The following is a 21852-nucleotide window of genomic DNA, read 5'->3' on the forward strand; positions in this document are numbered from 1 at the left end:
TTCCCTCTTGTATTAAGAGTTCAGGTTTGTTCTGTTTGTTTCCCATACTCTGGGCATTAGTATATAGACATCGAAGACAATGTGCTTCATAGTCTGGCTTTATTCCTACATGTGTCTGAAGACTATTATTGGGCGCTATTAGAGCTGTTCTCTCCGTTGCAGTGCATGAGCCTACGTCCACTGTTACCCCCAACTTTACAACTCTCTTCCCCGTAGGATTCAGTTTAAAGCCCTTCTGATGAAGTTCTTCATGCTGTGGCCAAACACATTCTTCCCATCCTTTGTGAGGTGCAAACTGTCCCTTGCCAACAGCCCATCTTCCAGGAAGTATAGCCCATGGTCCCAGAATCCAAATGTCTCTCATCGGCACCACCTTCATAGCCAGTCATTCACCCAGAGTATTTTTCGTTCCCTTTCTATCCCTCTTTTAACTACTGGTAGTATGAATGAGATAGGGATGGCGGAGAACTCTGCCATGGATTTCAGTGAGGCTGAATGCACTGGCATTCTGCCCCCTGAAATCCGTGGTGGAACGGCCTGCCCCCCCCGCCCCCCCTGCGGATCCCCCCCGGTACGAGACTTTAAATATTTACGTAGGCTAAAATGGTGAATAAAAAAGGAACGCAAATAGTGCCCACTATGCTATTTTTGTTCCCCTTTTTTTCGCCATAATAGTCTACATTAATATTTACGTAGACTAAAATGGCGAAAAATAAGGAACGCAAATGGCGGCCGCCGTAGCCACCACCATTTGTGTACGCCTTTTTTTTTTTTTTACCCAGACGTGATAGGCTACATAAAGACTTACATAGCCCATCACGGCTCCCTGGCTGGATGCAAATGGCGGCCGCTACGGTGGCCGCCATTTGCATCTGCATCAGCCAGTCCGTGGCCAAAAATCCGGCTGCGGATGGCCCTGGCTTGGCCGGCTGCTCCGCAGAGCCGTCGCAGAGCAGAGCCAGCTGTCGAGGATTCTGGGGGGGAGGACCAGATCACCTCCCCCCCATCAAGGATTCCGGGGGGAGGGACGGAGCACCCCCCCCACGAACTCAATCCGCGAAAAGGTAAGTGACTTTCGAACATCCCTAGAATGAGAAAACTATCTGGCCCCAAAGTTCTTGAGTTTCCTTCCCAAAGCTTCAAAGTTGGATGTGATTTCCAATTTGGCTTTAAATCTTTTAAATCTTTCTTTTAAAGCCAATTTGGATGGCTTTAAAACGGTGTTAGACAAATTCCTGGAGGAAAAGGCTATCAATGGCTACTAGTCTTGATGGCTATGTGCTATCTCCAGTACCAGAGGCAGTGAGCCTATGTACACCAGTTGCTGGGGAACATGCGTGGTAGGGTGCTGTTGTGCTCATGCCGTGCTTGTGGGTTCCTGGTTGACAGCTGGTTGGCCACTGTGTGAACAGAATGCTGGACTAGATGGACCTTTGCTCTGATCCAGCAGTGCTCTTCTTACGTTCTTATGTTCTTATCCTCCCCAGAGTTCCCCAGATAGCCACACCCCTTTCCCTCCCCTGCCCCCCACAGGGTTCAGTGGTTTCTCAGCTTCGTTCAGTTTCTCCCCCATTCTAAAAGGTTGAAATGCCTCTCCAAAGGCTGAGTGACTGGCAGTAAGAGCTTTAAGCACCAATACGCTGGCATGTTTGGTATGTTGGCCCTGCCTCCTTTTGCCTTTGGCCCCACCCACTCCTGAGATATAGCCTCTGAAAGCTTCTCCACAAGAGAATTCAGCCTTCCGGCTAAAAGAGATTCACCACCCATGCTTTAGAGTAACTAAGGTCCACAAGGTCCAAAGGTCTTTGGTTTACTCATGTTCTTCAGTGGACCTTTAGTGCTTCTCCTCCCTTGTTTACATGGTTCATGTTTTTTAAAAAGAAATATTTCAAACATTATTGAAATAAGTGCAATAAAAGGATTACTGAGAAAACAAAGAACAAGTGGGCAACAACAACATATGGAGAAGCTTTAATGCGTTTAATGCTGAACTCAGATGGCCTGTGCTGACTGCTTTGTAAGTAGGGATGTACGAAAGTTCCGCCACGGATCTCGGGGAGGCCGAATGCCAGCGCATTCGGCCCCCTGAAATCGGTGGTGGAACGGCCCGCCCCCCTGCCCCCCCCCAGGATGGGACTTACCTGGGGTGGATCTTCCTGGCGGCGGCAGCTCCGGTGGCGGCTCCGGCAGCGGTTCAGCGGCAGCAGCTGCGGCGGCTTTAAAAAACTTTTTTTTAAGTTTTAAAAAAACACACAAAAAGATTTACGTAGCATATCATGGCTAAATTTTAAAAAAACACTGTGATAGGCTACGTAAATGTTTACGTAGCCTATCACGGCTGATTAAACAAACAAACAAACACACGCGCATACGCAAATGGCGGCGCCCAAGTATTTGCGTTACTTATTTTGGCACGTCTTAGTCTACGTAAATGTTTATGTAGACTAAGACATGCCAAAATAAGGAACTCAATTTTTTTTTCTTTTTTTTAATCAGCCGTGATAGGCTATGTAAACATTTACATAGCCTATCACGGCTGACTGCAGGGATGCAAACAGCGGCTATGGCCGCCGCCATTTGCGTCCCTGCTAGCCAGCAGCCGGATGTCCGGCCGCTGGCGGAGCCGGCCGGTGGCTCCGCAGAATCCCTGCAGAATCCCTGCCAGGATTCGGGGGGGGGGGGGAGGGACGGAGCGCCTCCCCCCCAGCATCAGCATAATCCATAAACAGGTAAGTGACTTTCGTACATCCCTATTTGTAAGTAAAGGAGGGCCACTGAGAAAGAAGACGTAGGCATTTGCATGCTCAGGGGAACCTTGAGGTTATCAAAAGTATATAAAGTTGTAAAAAAAATGCCACCCAGTCTTAGGGAGCAACCTCCCGGGGGGGCGGGGGGGGGGTCCACACCAGTGGAGGCTGGTGGCTCCAATTTTGTTAGGGCTCTGAATCAATTCTGGATTTCAGTCAGAACCAGCCAGACCTCTAAAGGAGCTATCCAAGTTGCTGAACCTGGCCCCCAAAATAGGTTCAATGCCTTGGATAGCTCCTGCGGAGTTCTGGCTGGTTCTGACTAAAACTCAGAATGGATTCACAGCTCCACTGAAATTGGAGCCACCAGCCTCCACTGATTCACACCCTGTCCAGCAAGGTTGTTAACTGAGCCAGAGCTGAGCACATGGGTCATACAGCTCTTCCATCCTCACCTGCCTTGTGAAACTTTGCCCATCTCAGCAGGGCCTGTAGCAGGAGGAGATTCAAAGGGAAGGACCCCCTGCCCCTTTCCGCATGCACAAGATTTCATTGTAGATCTCCTTTGGCTGTGGCAGTCTCTGGTGAGGCACTGGGGTGCAAGGAGGGAGGAGTAGCATTTGCACACATGCACATGGTGGTGGCATGGGTGGGGCACACAGGGGACATTTTGTAGCAGGTCCCACTTGTCTTCTATTGTGAAGTCCTATACATCTATGATCCTGTCTATTTGCTCACTGTCTGTTTTGCCAGCATGGTCAGAAAAGATATTATTTCTGAGCGGCTGATGTACTGTTTGGGGGAACCTGCAATCTTTCTTCTGTGTGAGAACGCCCCGTCACATATACATTCCTCTTCTCCGTAGAAACTGCGTAGGGAGACAGCCCTGCCTTTGTCTTGCTTTAGGAAACCACTAGTGCCTTTAGGAAGCCAGTAGCCATGGGGAGGGCAATCATATGGCCCCTGAAATGTGTCTGGGGGGCCATAGGATAGTTCGGATTCCTGGTTCCAAGGTTGGAGACAGTGCTCCAACCATGGACGCAGGAGCTGAGCTCCCCACCCCTCTTTCTTGCCACCAGCTTGGAGAGAACCACACTGGTGACCTCAGAGAGGAGGGAAAGGGCATGGTTCTGTGGGCAGGGAGGGCAGGGCACTGCGGGGGGGCAGCTTACAAAGGATCTTCTGCACTCCCCAGCCTCCTTCCTTCACAGTCTGCAGAGCCCCAGGAAGACGGGCAAAAAAGCCTGTCTAGCAAAAATGTAGAGTGGGAGGAGCCCAGAGGTGAACATCACCTCCACATTCCTCCCACTCTGCATAGGGATGTACAAAACTCACATACCTTTTCGTGGAATCTTTTGTGGTGGGGGGGGGGAGGCGATCTGGTCCTCCCCCCAGGAATCCTCGATGGCTGGCTCCGCTCCACGGCCAGGCCATGGAGCAGCCGGCCAGGGCCGTCCGCAGCTGGATTTCCGGCCATGGACAGGCTGCTGCGGACGCAAATGGTGGCCACCATAGTGGCCACCATTTTCATCCAGCCAGGCAGTTGTGATAGGCTACATAAGAATTTACGTAGCCTATCACGGCTCCCCCCCCCCAAACCCCAGCGTACGCAAATGGAGGCAGCTATGGCGGCCACCATTTGCGTTCCCTATTTTTTGCTGATTTATCTTACGTAAATATTTACGTAAGATAAAACGGTGAAAAAAAGGGGAACACAAATAGCGTAGTGGGCGCTATTTGCATTCCTTTATTTTTTGCCGTTCTAGCCTACGTAAATATTTACAGAGCCGCCAGAGCTGCTGGAGCCACCACCGCCACCACCACCACCGCATCCACCCCAGGTAAGTTCCATCCCGGGGGGATTCCACGGGGGGGCGGGAGGCCATTCCGCCACGGATTCCGGGGGCCCAGATTCTAAAGAATCTGGCCTCACTGGAATCCATGGTGGAATTCTCTGCCATCCCTAACTCTGCATAGGATGCCCATCAGTCTCCGAGTTTGGAGGCTGGCGGGCATCCTGATAGGATTGCACCCTATCTAATTACCACACACAGCTCAGTCCTATTTGCTTGTCTAGGAACCAACACACCTCAAAGACCTCATACTAAGGAAGGGTAAAAACTGCCATGCTTAACAGGGTAAAGAATCAATGTGGGCACACAGAGGTACGTAAGTAGTGAGGGAAGTGTAACACACAAACTTTCAAAAGGACAGTATAATGGACAGAGACGTGTCATTACATTAAACAATTGAGAGAGACTACAATATAGTGTTGATAAGACACATAACATTTTACAGATTTTAAAAGGGCAATGCCTGGCTTTTAATTTACTAATGTGGGAGTGAGTAATAATGTGATTAAAAAAAATTCAATTTCTGTGAAGAGTTAAAAGAAAATCATTCCCTTCTTATTGGTTCATTTTGTAAATTAAGATCAATGAAATTCCTCCAACAAAAGCATGAAATCAATGGCAAAATAGCATGTAATTGTGATCTTTATTGTAAATTATAGTTTATTTGACGTTAATCAGTGAGGTTTCCATATACTGGGGTGCATTTCCTTATATACACATCTCCAGATAATTCTTGTGGATCCATTTCTAATGCATCTTAGAGTGATCTGTTTTTCATGTCCACAACTGCCTACATTTGCTCTTATGCAAATAACCCAATCAAGCAAATGGAAAACAAGATGCCATAATCAGGAGGGCTTGACAAACAGTAACCTTAGAGTTTTAGGGGTGTACCCAGGATTTAGATTTATGTTCTTACCTGCATCTGTTGAAGCAATTGATCCATTATGAAGCACTTGAATAGGTCAATTTCAGACAAGCAGTACAAATCGGATCAGATGTGGCAAGTAATTGATGCTGGTTTGATTTAAATGTGTGGTTTCTGTGCAGCCTGGGCTCTTCTAATGTGCAAGCATCTCGTCTCTCTCTCACACACTCTTTATCTCTTTATTATGGCTACTTGCCATTCTATGTTTGAAAGACATGAAAGGACTTCTTCAGTATATGCAACCATTGTTTTCCTGAATGGATGTGAGTAGACCTGAAAACAGATTCTTGCCCTAAGAGAGGAAGACAGTGTAGAATACAAAAAGAAAAGGAAAAACCTGGGATAGGATAAAGATGTTTTGTTTTTTTTAAAGAGAGAATTAAAACTGTAGATCTGATGGTACATTTTGAGATTAAAGGAGGTCCTGGGTCTGAAGAGGCTCAAAACCACTATTGCAGAAGATTGGTATCGGAATGGGGACATCCTACTATATATTCTCTGCTGTTGTTAAGAAGTTGGTTTTGCTTTTTACCTAGAAACATTTAAACATAAAATATGTCAAATTTTGAATGTAAGGATTAATATTTAAATAATCACAGAAACAAAATTTCATACCAATTGTATGGCCCCTCTTAAAGGAGAGGGGCCATAGCTCAGCGGCGGAGCACCTGCTTTGCATGCAGAAGGTCCCAAGTTCAATCCCCGGCATCTCCAGGTTGAACTGGGAAAGATCCCTGTCTGAAACCTTAGAGCACCACTCATAGATGGGGTTCGGACGATCAGCGAGGGAAACAATGCAGTATGGGTTGTTCCCCCTGCCCCTGCCAGTCACACAAGTGGCATTTCCCTAATTCCTCATACTGCGGGTAGGGGTGGACGAAAGTCCCTTACCTGTCGTCGAAGGACGTTCGCGGTGGGGGGGAGGTGCTTCGCTGCTCCCCCGCGAAGTTCAGGCCGGGGGGGAGGCTTCCCGCCTCGCCCTGGCCGAAATTCAGGCCGGGGAGGAGGCTTCCCGCCTCACCCGGCCGCGAACACGAAAGTTTTTTTTTTTAAACGCCCCCTGATAGGCTACGTGACGATTCACGTAGGCTATCATGGCTAGATCTGCAAAGTCAGCCGTGACAGGCTATGTCAATCGTCACGTAGCCTATCACGAGTGACTTAAAAAAAAAAAAAAGCGCGTACGCTAATGGCGGCCCCCATAGGGAGCCGCCATTCGCGTTCCTTATTTAGTCGCTGTAGTGTACGTAAATGTTTACGTAGACTACGGCGAAAATAAGGGCAACGCAAATAGCGTTGCCCTTATTTTCGCCGTAGTCTACGTAAACATTTACGTACACTACAGCGACCAAATAAGGAACGCGAATGGCGGCTCCCTATGGGGGCCGCCATTATCCGTACGCGCTTTTTTTTTTTTTAAGTCACCCGTGATAGGCTACGTGACGATTGACGTAGCCTATCACGGCTGACTTTGCAAATCTAGCCGTGATAGGATACGTGAATCGTCACGTAGCCTATCAGGGGGCATTTTTTTTCTTTGATTGCAATGGCGGCGGCAGCAGCCGGTCGAAAGACCGGCTGCCGCTCCCGCCCCGCTCGAACACCCGCCGAACCGCCGGCCGGACCCGCCACCGGGAGGGACATTCGGTGAAGGTAAGTCCCGTCCCGGGGGGGGGGTGCGGGGGTCAGGGGGGGTTCGGAGGATTTCTCCCCGAAACTTGTTCGGGGGGCTGAACACGTTGGCGCTTGGCCCCCTGAAGTTTCGGGGAGAAATTCTCCGCCATCCCTAACTGTGGGTTGTCCAAATCCAGCACCCAATGCAGCGGGGTCACCTTCTTACCTACCCTACAACCCATGACTTGCAACACGGGTTGTTGGGTGGGAGAGAAGCCATCCCCACCATGCTGCATGCCAGGTTCAGATGACATGGCAACTCGCGCTGCTGCATGGGTAATTAGGGAAATGCCAGTTGCATGACCAGCACGCATGGAGGAAACAACCCATACTGCGTTGTTTCCCCTGCTGATCTTCTGAGTGCGACCACAGTGAGTGCAGTGGACCAATGGTCCGCTTTCATAAAGCAGTCTTGTTTGTACCTATGTTAATGGAAACTATGCATGGTTTTGGATTAGGGGAGAGCCAGGATCAAATCCCCTCCAAGCCATGAAGCTCACTGGGTGACCCTTGGGCTTGTGACTATTTCCGAATCAATCCTACATCATAGATTTGAGGATAAAATGGAAGGAGGAACAGAACCATATTTGCTGCCTTGTAGTCCTTGAAGGAAAGGTGGGATGTATATGAAATAAATAAATAGATGTCCAATGAAAGCATAAGAGTAGTAATGTAGATATTAAATTCACACAGCACATAGTTAAGCTAAAGAATTTACTTCCATAAGACATGGTGGCTACCAACTTAGATGGCTACGAGAGAAATTGGTGGCCACCAACTTAGACAGCTTTAAATGTGTGTTAGGCAGATTCATGGAGGATAAGATTATCAATTGTTACAAGTAATGATGGCTATATACTTCTTCCGGGATCACAGGTCTTTTGCCTCCGAATACCAATCAGAGTATGTTTTTGTGGGGGGTGAGAGGTGGTTTCCTCTTTAGGGTTTTTTTTCCCTAAAGGTTTTTTCTTTCATATCTGCAAACCTCAGGGTTACCCTGAGTCTGGTAATACCTCTCCTTTGTGCATGGGTGGTATGATTTTGGCTCCAGATCTGTGAGTGCTGGAAGAATGAAATCAGTATTAGGGATGTACGAAAGTCACTTACCTTTTCGCAGGGGTGCTTCGCGGTGGGGGGGAGGCACTTCGCTTCTCCCCCCGAAGTTCAGGCGAGGGGGGGGGAGCCGTTCCACCTCGCCCGGCTGAAATTCAGGCCGGGGGGGGAGTCTTCCCGCCTCGCCTGGCCGAAATTCAGGCCGGGGAGAAGTGCCCCGTCTCCCTGGCTGCGAAACAAAGTGTAAAAAAAAAAAAAACAACCCTGTGATAGGCTACATAATGATTAACGTAGCCCATCATGGCTAGATTTCCAAAGTCAGCCGTGATAGGCTACGTTAATCGTTACGTAGCCTATCACGGGTTTTTTTTTTTTTTAACTTTGTAATGGCGGTGGCGGCAGCCGGTCGGAAGACCAGCTGCCACCCCTGCCCCCGACGAAAGGCCAATGAACCGCCGCCGGGACCCGCCGCCAGGAGGGACATTCACGAAAGGTAAGTCCCATCCCGGGGGAGGCAGGGGGTTGGCGGAGAATTTCACCGCCGATTTTGGGGGGCCGAATGCGTTGGCGTCGGCCCCCCAAAGATTCAGGGAGAAATTCTCCGCCATCCCTAATCAGTATTAGCAAGAATTATTAACCCCAGGTATTCCATGATCCTAGAATCTATCTACTAATTTTACTCATATCTCACAGTCCTTCACTCCTGTCCTTCACTTTCCCCAGAACACTGCAACACATCCTTTGGAAGATGCATGTGTTCATGGATGCAATTGCACAAATTCTGCATGTATTAAGGGGGAAGAACCCAGAGCCCACTGTAAACAGATAAGGAAACATATTTATTCAGGAAAAGTACAATTTTAAAAGATGAAGGGGCAAACCTTGAAAGAAATGGGTACTAATGTAGATTTCTATAGTGCAGGACACAATTTTTCAGGTTCTAGGTAAATGTCTCAAATGAGGTATTATGAAATACCTCATAGTATGTCTTTGCAGTATCTAATGTATCCTTCTGTGTTAGATAAATTCTTAAATAATCCCATGAAAATATTAAGTATGATGTCTTTGTATGTTTTATACATAAAATAGTGTGTAACAGATCAATTACTGTTTGTAATCTGCCCAGAGAATATTGGTTACTGGGTAAATTAAAAATATAATAAAAAATAAATAACTATGCTTTTTTTATTACATTTTCCACTATAGTTCAGTAGCTGTGTTTTACAAGATACATAGAACAAAATGAGACCCAGAAACATGTTAAGTGTTTACAATACCCTAACTTTTTTAAAAAGCAGAGATGTGGCAGATAAATGCTTTGCCTTCAGTGTTTCTAAATCCAATCCTGTATTAAATCCACATAGAAAAAGTGCTATACCTGTTTCCTCTTTTTGTAGGTTTAAGAGTTTTTACAGCATACCAGTTTCTCATCAGTGCCTGCACAATTGTTGGCTGTACAAACAGTTCCCAGGTTATCTTGATTACAGCGCAGCTGCCACCAGCTCATGTGGATGCACCAGCCCTGACAGTTTTGGATTCTAGAACAATATATGCACAGTTAAGTACAAACTTTCTCTTTCTCCAGTGGCATCAACATGGGGCAATTTTGACTACTGGGACAGTTGTACTCTTGGTTTCCAGGAACAATGAACTAGAGGATGATAACAAGAGAAGAGGCTTCTGGGACTTCCAGACTGGCCTTGCCTAATTAGGAGAAAGCAAAGTTCATAACTGAGGTTCAAATTAGACACAACATTAAATGCTTGATGGCATTTAAAATGTCTACTTTCTCCTTCTAAATAACAAACCCAGGAAGGAGAGTAGTCAAGATGGCAAAGTATAAAGAAGGGGGTTAAATCCCCCTAAGAATCCCAGTGAAAATCCCCTGAAGCTCCTATTAGTCCCAAGATTTAATTTTCCATTGGTTCCAAAAGATCCAGGTTAAAAAAAACAATGTGACTGACAATGTGAAATTTGACTTGTGCTGAACAGCTGCTACCAGCCAGAGTTAGACAATAGTAAGTCAGCTTTCTATGTTCCTCTGTATCCAAATAGTAGAGTACTTGTATAAGTAGTAGGGCTTTGGAAATTTCTTTTCTGAATGGTGGTGGTCTGAGGGCAGTCTATCTATCCTGGGTTTTTAAGAGATTTATAGAATGTTTTTCCCTGTCCCAGAATTAGTGGGGCCAGGGTCCCCACCCTCCACTAACTCTGTAGAGATAGTTCAGGTATTAGGGTTGTCTGTAGGGGTGGACGAAAGTGACTTACCTGTCCTCGAAGCTTGTTCGCGGTGGGGGGGAGGCGCTTGGCTGCTCCCCCCGCGAAGTTCAGGCCGGGGGGGGAGGCTTCCCGCCTCACCCGGCTGAAATTCAGGCCGGGGAGGAGGCTTCCCGCCTCACCCGGCCGTGAACTCGAAAGTTTTAAAAAAAACAAAAACGCCCCCGTGATAGGCTACGTGACGATTAACGTAGCCTATCACGGCTAGATCTGCAAAGTCAGCCGTGATAGGCTACGTCAATCGTCACGTAGCCTATCACGGCTGACTTTGCAGATCTAGCCGTGATAGGCTACGTTAATCGTCACGTAGCCTATCACGGGGGCGTTTTTTTTTCTTTTATTGCAATGGCGGCGGCGGCGGTGGCAGCCGGTCGAAAGATCGGCTGCCGCCCCCGCCCAGGACGAACACTCGCCGAACCGCCGGCCGGACCCGCCGCCGGGAGGGACATTCGGCAAAGGTAAGTCCTGTCCCGGGGGGGGGGTGGGGGGCGGAGAATTTCTCCCCGAAACTTGTTCGGGGGGCCGAACACGTTGGCGCTCAGCCCCCCGAAGTTTCGGGGAGAAATTCTCCGCCATCCCTAGTGTCTGCTGTTTTGTCTTCCTCATATTTTCTCTTTTTACCTGTTAAGTTCTAATGATATTCTAGCATAGTTCTTAGTGCTGTTGATGACCCATTGCAAATTGCTGTAAAAATGTCTCAGGGCACAATCCTATGCATGTCATGTTTATAGACAGAGAAAAGGACTACATCTCCCAGCATTCCCCAGCCAGCCATGCATAGGATTGTGCCCTTAATAGCTAAAGAAGCTTTCCCCAACCTGTTGCCCACCAGATGTTGGACTGTTACATAGTTCCCAGCAAACATGGGAGTTGCAGTCCAACACATCTGGAGGGCGATAGGTTGGGGAAGGATAAGTTAAACTGTTTCTCCGGATCTAGGGCTTGCTCTAGGACTTTGGAGAAGGCGATTCTCTTGGTGCTTTTTGCAAAATGACCTCACCTGGTGATCAGGAGGATCACCTATCTCAAGGCTCTTCCAGAGGGGGTATTTAAGGTGCTATCAGCTTGCCTTCTTTGCAGGATTTTTTGAGATGAGCATATCAGTCTCCTGCAATCATCCTGTGTCATCCCTAGGGATGTCAGAGAATTCCGTGATGGATCTCGGTGAGGCTTAATGCCAGTGCATTCGCCCCCCCGAAATCCATCGCGAAATGAAGCCCCCACCCCCCCAACCCACGAAAGGCACGCAGGACGAAGTCCCCACTGGCCCCAACCCACAAAAGGCGCGCGAAACGGAGCACTTACCTGCTCCCGTCCGCGCTGCTTTGCGAATGGCGGCCGTCCTGCGGCCACCATTCGCTTCCTCCTCTTCATAGCCATGATAGGCTACGTAAATACTTACGTAGACTATCACGGCTAACGCAGGGACACCATTTGCGTCCCTGCGGAGGCCGTGATAGGCTACGTAAGTATTTACGTAGCCTATCATGGCGGGGGGGGGGGGAACCCCAGCATATACAAATGGTGGCTGCTACCACCATTTGTGTACACTGGGTTTTTTCCCCCCTGCCACGATAGGCTACGTACGTATTTACGTAGCCTATCACGGCAGGGGGGAAAAAACCCAGCGTACACAAATGGAGGCGGCTACTGCCATTTGCATACGCTGGGGTTTTTCCCCCTGCCGTGATAGGCTACATAAATACTTACATAGCCTATCACGGTTCAATACAGGGACGCAATGGCGGCGGCTACAATGGCCGCCATTTGCGTCCCTGCAGGGCTGCCCAGCGGCCGGATGTCCAGCTGCAGGCGGCCGGAATCGGCCGGTGGCTCTGCGGCTTGGCCACGGAGCAGAGCTGGCCGGGCAGGATTCCGGGGGGAGGACCAGATCGCCTCCCCCCCGTTGAGGATTCCGGGGGGAGGGACGAGGCGCCTCCCCCCCACCGCGGATTGCCCGGCGCGGAGCCAGGTAGGTGTTTCGTACATCCCTAGTCATCCCATGTTTTCCCATTGCCTCTCCCATATTTTCACACACTAGGGAAAATCCATTATTATTTTTTTCTGGCTCACCACGATCCACAAAAAAACCAGCGGTGTGGCTCCCTGATTTCAGGAGCTTCCATTGTTTTGTGGGAGTGACTGTGAGGTGTAGTGTGATGTCACTTTGGACGGGCTCTCATGGCTTTAGGCCACCCAGCATCTGTGTTTCTCCCTCTCTCAAAGCCATTTGCAACTTTTCCTCTCTCTCCACTGCTGCTGCTTCTGCAGCCAATAGTTCTTTGATTTATTCTTCACCCCCCAGCACACATACATATATACACACACATATACTTAGGGATGTCCATTGCTGGGAAATACAATTCTTTTTTGGCTCAGTGGAGTTCCGTGGCACGTATGACTCACTTTGCATCTGTGAGCTGAGCTGTGGGCTGTTCCCCAAACTCTAGGAACTTTTTTGTGCATTTTTGAGTGGGGAAGGTTCTGCAATTTGTGCAAAGGTCCGAGCAATTTGCAGAAATTAGAGCTGAATTTGCACAAATTGCGCAGATTTGGCTGTAATTTGCACAAATTGCTCAGACATTTGTGCAAATTGCAGACCCCCCCCCCCCATGCAAAGTTTCCAGAAAATCCATGAACTGGTCTGACTTGCTGCAGAACAAGTCTGGTGCCACAATGGGAACCAAAATGACGTCTTGGGGGGCGAACCTAGGAAAACACGTCAGACACCCCCCAAATAGATTTATCTGACATTCTTATGTATATTGGTCTATGAGGAGTAGGAGAAAATATTTCTATGGAGTTTTTACTTTGTTCATTCCCTCAGAAGTCCACAACTCTGGAAGATCAGATGTTCATTTCTGCAGCTTCCTTCACACTTCCTGATCAATGCTTAAAATAATGTTTAAAAATGCTAAGGCTTGTCTTCAGACCTGCCCCTTGTTCGTCTGCCACTCATCTGCCACCATTTCACCCCCCCCCCATTGCTTTTGGGGTAACTTTAAGACAGTGGGCGGCAGCTGCAGACTGGAGCCGAGCACCAGCTCCACTCCCATTCAAAAGTGCTGTTGTCACTGCCCTCCCGAGGAAACTCTGGGGAGTGGAGAAGAGGAAGAGGCAAGGTGGCCGGCAGCAGAGGGTGGGTGAAATGTTTTCTTAATGTTGCGTTTTAAATGTTGTATTTAAATGTATTTTAATATTTATTGTGAACTGTTGAAGGATTTTATTATCTTCAGCAGTATACAAATGTCAAAAATAAATAAATACATGGAGGAGAAAGAGGTGGCTGTGATTGCAGCCAAGAAGGAGAGGGAAAAATGGGTTGTGAGGGGGAAAGTGCATGCTTACACAGGAGTAAAACACATTCTCCACTACATGAATTTTAAACATTAAATCAGGGTGAAGGAAGCTGCTGCAGTGAACCATTGGTCTTCTCGGACTGTGCAATTCCAGAGGAACAAACAACAACAACAAATGTCCGTACAAACAGTGTGGTGGAAGGGAGCAGCTAAGGGAGGAGTGTGCTTTGGGAACATCCTGTCGTTCGCCACCCACTGGTGTGGACAGAACATAGCAGGATGTAGCGGCAATTTCTCCCGACAGTGTGGAAAGTTACACAGCAATTCTGCTTGTAGGTTACAGCAGAAAAGTAACTATTGGTGGAGCTAGGAGTCCTCTGTCTGGAAGAGCCCTCAGTCATAAACACTGCCCCACCCTGGTACAACTGAGGATGGGAATTCAAAGGTAAACCAAATTCCCCTTTTTCTACATGCCACACATGTTGTATCACTCAGTTTATGCAAGAATCCTAGTGAGATCAATCAGGGATAGGGTTTGTGACATAAAATTAAACATATTATGATTAAATGCATAGAAGTGATTAATTTAGTGGCTCCGTGAACTTTTGATTATCACTTGCCAACTTAATTTCCATTTTGTCTTCATGCAATCAGTGTAACCTACATATGGCCATAGCCTCAGTGCAAAGCTTGGCACAGGAGAAAATGCTTGTGCCATCATCATTCATTCAGTCTGTAGCTTTTACCCTGAAGCCACTGCCACCAAAATTTGGGCCCCAACTACAAATATTATATTTAAAGAGTTCTACATGTTGCTTCACATGTGATTTCAGTATGTCCCCCAAACTGTTTGATGACTAGATGATTTTTAACACTTTAAGAAATTATTATAAAGTCGTGGTGGATTTTTCATTTACCTTTTGTGTGAGTTGGTTTTTGAATACAAATATAGGTTACTTTTATTTTCAGGTGGAAAGCGCCAGAGGAAATAAATGGAAATCTACACCACTACATTCTGTACATTGCCAACAATGAAACTAATGTTACAGTTTGGAATATAATCTATAATTCTACAGATCTTTTTCGGGATTACATGATCCAACGCCTTTCCCCTGGTACTGAATACTTCATTAAGCTAGCAGTAAGTTGCAAATCATAATAACAATAATAAGTGAGACAACTGAGGAGATGCTGTGTGTGTGTGTGTGTGTGTGTGTGTGTGTATGTGTGTACTAGGAATGTCGGAGAAATCCACAACAGAATCAAAGGAGTTTGGATTACTATGATTTCAACCCACAGATTCCACAGTGGACCGGCTTTTCTGGAGTCGCAGTCGCATGGATTCTGTGGATTTGCGGACCATTTTTTTTTACATTCCAGAATACTACACAAATTTAGTCATAGAAAAATAGATGAAATTAAAAAACACCAGCAGACAACACACATTTCCCCCATAGACTAAAGCATGAAAATGTGCATGGGGGATTTGAGCATTTTCACAAGTGTGAATTTGCACAAATTTGGGAAATTGGAAAAAATCCGATTCCGTCAATGAGTGGATGATGGAATGAAAGGACCCTGAACATCTGTGAAACGCAGACCAAACAGATTTCACAGAATCCATACACCTCTTGTGTGTACACACATACATGCACACACGAACACATTTCATGTAGGTAAAACCAACTAGTCCTCTCCTCCATGGTTTTGAAGTTATTCCGCTCTGCCAGAGTTCCAGAATGGTTTAGAGAAGCAGAATGTGGTCTACAGCTCAGTACATCTAAAGGATAGACGTTCAGTGTGGGAAAGCTTGAAATATAAACTACCCCATTTCAAAAAGCCTCACATCGGTACAAGGCAAGCCCCTTTTAGGAGTTGGGCTTGGGCTTGATTTGCTTTGTAGTGGCAATATTAGCTCTCACCATCACTTTCTGTCATCCTTCCAGCCAGCAAACCAGCTATCTTTCTCCTTGGTCCCCCATGTCCTTTTCCCACCCCAGCTTGTGGTGAGATTGGGGCAATGGCATGAAGTATTCTCCCCTGCCCCATACACACTTTGCTTTTCCCTCCCTCCATTGGGGTGCCATGGGACTCACGAGCCCAGGGCTCCATAGAAGCACATAGTTCTCCAGAGCTCCTGAGCCCAAGACTTCTAGGGCTCCTTGCATTTTGGAGCTTTTCTACACAAGGCATTTATTGTGTGCTTGCGATTCATTACTCACAGTTGGTTATGGGCTCTTAGACCTTGTCGTGATCCACCAGTTTTGCTTCTGTTTTTCAGAGCACTTTCTTGGGGTTTTTTAGAACAGAAAAATGGAGTATTATTTTAGACCAGGGAAAACAGCGCTGTTTCTCCGTATGTATTTGAGCTATTCCATTGTAGCACAGCTCCACCTAGAGGTAATGTAGCAGAAAAATAGGAAAGGAAAAGCTCTTTGTGCAGAGCTTGGATCTCAATGCTGCAATGAAACCCAAAGTAGATACAGCAATTAAAAGCCTCGTGTAGAAAAGCCACACTGCTGTTACAGCATTCTTATAGGCACACCCAGAGGGAAGGATGGGGAGGGGAGAGAGACCTTGCTTTTGCTGTTGCCTCTGCTTTGCTTCCATACTTCTGGGTAGGGATGTACGAAAATCACTTACCTTTCGGGGATTATGCTGATGGTGCGGGGGGAGGTATTCCGTCCCTCCCTCCGGAATCCTCGCCGGGGGGGGGAGGTGCTCCATTCCTCCCCCCCAGAATCCTGGCCAGCTAGCTGTGCTCCGCAGCAATTCTGCAGAGCCGCCAGCCGGCTCCGCCAGCAGCCGGACTTCCGGCCGCTGGCTAGCAGGGATGCAAATGGCGGTGGCCGTAGCTGCCGCCGTTTGCATCCCTGCAGTCAGCCGTGATAGGCTACGTAAATGTTTACGTAGCCTATCACGGCTGACTAAAAACAAACAAACGCGCGTACGCAAATGGCGGTGCCCATGGGTGCCGCCATTTGCGTTCCTTATTTTGGCACGTCTTAGTCTACATAAACATTTACATAGACTAAGACGGCGAAAACAAGGGGAACGCAAATAGCGTAGCGTCTATGCTATTTGCGTTCCCCTTATTTTCGCCGTCTTAGTCTACGTAAATGTTTATGTAGACTAAGACGTGCCAAAATAAGGAACGCAAATGGCGGCGCCCATGGGCGCCGCCATTTGCGTACATGCGTGTGTGTTTTTTAATCAGCCGTGATAGGCTACGTAAACATTTACGTAGCCTATCACGGTGTTTTTTTAAAATTTAGCCATGATAGACTATGTAAATCTTTACGTAGCCTATCACTTTTTTTTTCTTTTTAAACTTGGGAATGGCGGCGGCGGCAGCCGGTCAGAAGACCAGCCGCTGCCGCTGAACCGCCGCCGGAGCCGCCGCCACCAAGAAGATCCACCCCAGGTAAGTCCCGTCCCAGGGGGTGGCGGGGTGGTGGTGGGCCGTTCTGCCACCGATTTCGGGGGGCCGAATGCGCTGGCATTTGGCCTCCCCGAGATCCGTGGCGGAACTTTCGTACATCCCTACTTCTGGGAGAATAAAGGGGTCCAGGAGTTCATAGGGCGTAGACGAATCCCCAGGAGGGGGGTTGCAGTCTTTCTGCATGCACTCAAAAAGAGAAGAAAGCTTGTTCAAGTGCTCACAGGGAAAGCACAAAAAGTGAGTGCAGTTCATGCATCACTACTTCATATAGGAGTGTGTCTAAATTCTGTAGATGCTCATAGGCAACTCAGCCTCATTTTCTGTATACATTCTTTTTTCTTTTTTTGGTGCTATTTCTCTGTAACACCCCACAAAAGTGAGTTTTTAAAAATACAAGAGGAAAATAAGTGTTTATTGCAAACTAGCAGCATTTAAAAATGTCTTTTAAATGTCATTGCTGTTCTTTTGTGCAGTCATTTTCTTTTCTTTATTCCTTTTTTCTTTTTGATTACAGAACAGTTTAAGTTCCATGGCACAACTGAAAATATCTTGAATATAAACATGAGATTGTCCCTATTTGTTTTAAACACTCTCATCATTTTATAGTAATACCTATATAAGGACATTTGCTTTGATAAATGCCATAGAAAAATATTCTGCTCTTGATTATGAATACATTTACATTGATGTGTAGACACTCTGTATGCATTCATTTTGCTCAACATGCTCTTGAATGCTCTAAATATTACACCACATTATACCATGAAGAAAATCATCTACCTTCAAGTAACAATAAGGGTCTGACTCAAAGCCTACCAAAGCAAGGACATTTAGACTAATTAAAGATGGCTTGGAATCCATGTTGATAGAATGTGTTTGTCCTTTGTGTATTTCAGCATAGCAAACTGCACCGTATTGTGTGCATTTCCTGCATTTCTGTACACACGTAACGCACTTATGACACATGGTCAAGCAGAAACACATGGGATTGGATATATGTAACTAACAGCGCAATCCTATACATGGCTACTCAGAAGTAAGTCCTATTGAGTTCAATGGGGCTTACGCCCCAGGAAAGTATGTATAGGATTGCTGCCTAAGTGGATGATTGGCGGTTCAAATAATAAACATCTAGTAGCCAGTTAAATGGAATTTTAAAATCTATTTGATTCACTCCTATGGGTATCACCCATCATGAATAACTAAGTGGTCAACCTTCTTTTTTACCTCCCATCATCATGGTTATCTTTGGTACTTACCAATGTCATGCCAACCTAACAGTTCGAAAGCAAGAAATTGCAAGTAGATAAATAGGTACCGCTTCGGCGGGAAAGGTAACAGCGTTCCATGCACCTTGGTGTTCAGTCATGCCGGCCACATGACCACGGAAGCGTCTTCGGACAGCGCTGGCTCTTCGGCTTAGAAACGGGGATGAGCACCGCACCCTAGAGTCGGACACGACTGGTTGGGGACACCTTTACCTTTTATACATGCAGTGGTGTTTGTGCTTTTTAAATTTCTCACCTTTCTTTGAAGGCCCTCTAGGCAAATACACTCCCCCATGCATGTTATCCTCACAAAAAGCTGAGAGAGCATGACAGACCCAGAGTCACGCAGTGAGCTTCGTAGCAGAGTGGGGATTTGAACCAAGGTCTCCCCAGTTCTAGTCTGATACTCTAACACAGGGGTGGGGAACCTTTTCTCCGCTGTTGAGGGCTGCATCTCCTCAGGGGTATTCGTTGGGGACCACATGCAGGTGGAGGGCAGGTTACCTCCTGTTCTCTCTCTCTCTATTTCTGCCACCCCCTTCTTTCTTTCACCACTCACAGCAGGCTGCTGGCAATGGGCAGATCATTAGAGGTCTGAACTAGTGGCTTGCAGAGGGATTTTGAAATGAGGCAGCAGGCTGCCCAGCCCTGCTCCAGCCACTACACCACACTGGCCTCCTCAGGGCTCCATTGGCTTATTATTAAATCTCTTTTCTGGATATTAGTAAGCCACCCCTTATTCCTCCTAATGCTAAGTGTGTGGTGAGACAGGAGAGTGCAGATGGTCAATGTCTCGGAGGTACTTTTCTTCCCATATTCCAGGACATTCTCCTTGTATTTTCAACAAATTCCTGTGCTACCTTACTGAGGCCTTGGCACAAATTAAGTAAGTGGGAGTGGGGAAACATACAGTTGCCACATGGGTAGCAAATATGTTTTGCTCTAAAGAGCAAATAGTTGTGTGTGTCTTGAGGGGGTGATTTTAATTGGGAAAACAGTATAGGGTGTGGTGGGAAACCTTTGGCCCATGGGCCAGATGTGGCCTGTCAACCTATCACATCTGGCTTGTGGCCTCTCCTCCTTGTCCCCTGCCCAGCAACAGTTAGGGTTGAAAGGTTTTTCTCAAGCATAATTGCAGCTCACGTTTGCTGGACTCAATGTGGTCATTTGCCTCCACTGTCCCTAGTTTTTATGAGCAAAGCCGATATCGGGAAAGGTCCAGATCACCATTCTCTGAATGGGACTAGGGGTGGACGAAAGTCACCTGTCCTTGAAGGATGTTCGCGGTGGGGGGGAGGCGCTTTGCTGGTCCCCCCGCGAAGTTCAGGCCGGGGGGGGAGGCTTCCCGCCTCGCCCCGGCTGAAATTCAGGCCGGGGGGAGGCTTCCCGCCTCGCCCCGGCCGAAAATCAGGGCAGGGAGGAGGCTTCCCGCCTCGCCCGGCCATGAACGCGAAAGTTAAAAAACAAAAAAAAAAAACGCCCCCTGATAGGCTACGTGACGATTCACGTACCCTATCACGGCTAGATCTGCAAAGTCAGCCATGATAGGCTACGCAAATCGTCACGTAGCCTATCACGGGTGACTTAAAAAAAAAAAAAAAAGCGCGTATGCTAATGGCGGCCCCCATAGGGAGCCGCCATTCGCGTTCCTTATTTAGTCACTGGAGTCTACGTAAATCTTTACGTAGACTACAGCGACCAAATAAGGAAGGGGAATGGCGGCTCCCTGTGGGGGCCGCCATTATCCGTACGTGCTTTTTTTTTTTTTAAGTCACCCGTGATAGGCTATGTGACGATTGACGTAGCCTATCACGGCTGACTTTGCAAATCTAGGGGCGTTTTTTTTTTTCCTTTGATTGCAATGGCGGCGGCGGCAGCCGGTCGAAAGACCGGCTGCCACTCCCGCCTCGCTCGAACACCCGCCGAACCGCCGGCTGGACCAGCCACCACTGGAGGGACATTCGGTGAAGGTAAGTCCCGTCCCGAGGGGGGTGCGGGGTGCGGGGGGGTTCGGAGGATTTCTCCCCGAAACTTGTTCGGGGGGCCGAACACGTTGGCGCTCGGCCCCCCGAAGTTTCGGGGAGAAATTCTCCGCCAACCCTAAATGGGACAGACATTCAACATGGAATGTGTGGTACAGGAAACCCCAGGATTGGGTTGATTACTGTACTGATCCATAGGGCCAGCGCCACCCTTGTGGTCATGATCCTCCCTGTTGGGGAGAAAATCAATACCTGTCAGCATCCATTGGCTACAATTTCGAGACCTCCGGATCAACTGGGCAATCCTTGCCCTATGGCACCATTAGTGCTCCCCATTTAGGGGCCACCACCAGCTCAGCAGGAGATTCAAGCAGTGTTGCCACCTGTCCAGCAAGCACAGGCGACTCAACAATCACTGAGTCATTGAGCCAGATGCAATCGTTGCCTCCAATGAAGCCATAGTCCCATTGGAGGATCTAGGTCAACAAGGGAGAGGACCTTTTCGGTGGTGGCCCCCCATTTATGGAATAATCTCCCTGATGAGGCCCACCAGTTATTCCAACATTGCAATCTTTTCGGTGCCAGGTTAAATACAAAGACTGACAATGTGCTCGATTTGATAGGGAAGGCCCTTACCACAGTGCGTCGTATGGGGTTTATGTCCCAGCAACTTCCCAAGCACTGACACTGGTTCCAGTAATTGGCCACTTGGTACCGACCTAATCAGCCACAACTACAACATCAACAGTTACAGGCAGGGCAGTCAGGGAAATCATTCCCAACTTCAAAATTCTCTACTTAATGCAGGAAACGCAACAGCAGGAGTAAGCGGTACCTTTGACTCACTCGCTGCCATCCTTCCTCACCTAGTGACCCAAACACCCATTTTTGGAATGCACCTGTCCCCTTACCATCCAGTTTGGCACAACATTGCATCAGATTCCTGGGTCCTTGCCATGGTCCGGGGGGGCTACCAGATTGAGGTTGATACCCTCCCTCCTATTGGTCCATGTTGGTGACCGCTCCATCCCTAGTCCTCCATACTGAAATTCAGACCCTTCTTGAGAAAGGGGTAATTGAACCTGTCCTATGAACTCAACTTTTGGAAAGTTTCTACTTGAGGTACTTCATGGTACTGAAGAAGGATGGAGGGCTTTGGCCATTATGGACCTTCGACTGCTGAATCTGTTCATCTCGCCCAGGAAGTTCCGCATGGTTTCTCTGGCATCTATCCTGCCTCTGCTCTCTCAAGGAGATTGGTTCACCTCTATCAGCCTCAAAGATGCCTATTTTCACATCGCCATGGATGAATCACACCAATGCTACCTC

The 21852-nt window shown here is 47.7% G+C and overlaps 1 protein-coding gene across 1 annotated transcript in view; it reads left to right on the top strand.

Moving 5' to 3' along the window:
* Positions 1–21852, top strand: part of USH2A (usherin) — an 809138-nt gene that overhangs the window by 364408 nt on the left and 422878 nt on the right. The window contains exons 33-34 of the mRNA XM_084828794.1: positions 9653–9812; positions 14801–14972. Of these exons, the coding sequence (XP_084684920.1) occupies positions 9653–9812; positions 14801–14972 (332 nt within the window). The remainder of the gene's footprint in view (positions 1–9652; positions 9813–14800; positions 14973–21852) is intronic.

This window comes from Heloderma suspectum, chromosome 1 (genome assembly GCF_057233095.1).
Source record: "Heloderma suspectum isolate Gila_16-S chromosome 1, 16-S_ref, whole genome shotgun sequence".
NCBI classification, from domain to species: Eukaryota; Metazoa; Chordata; class Lepidosauria; order Squamata; family Helodermatidae; genus Heloderma; species Heloderma suspectum.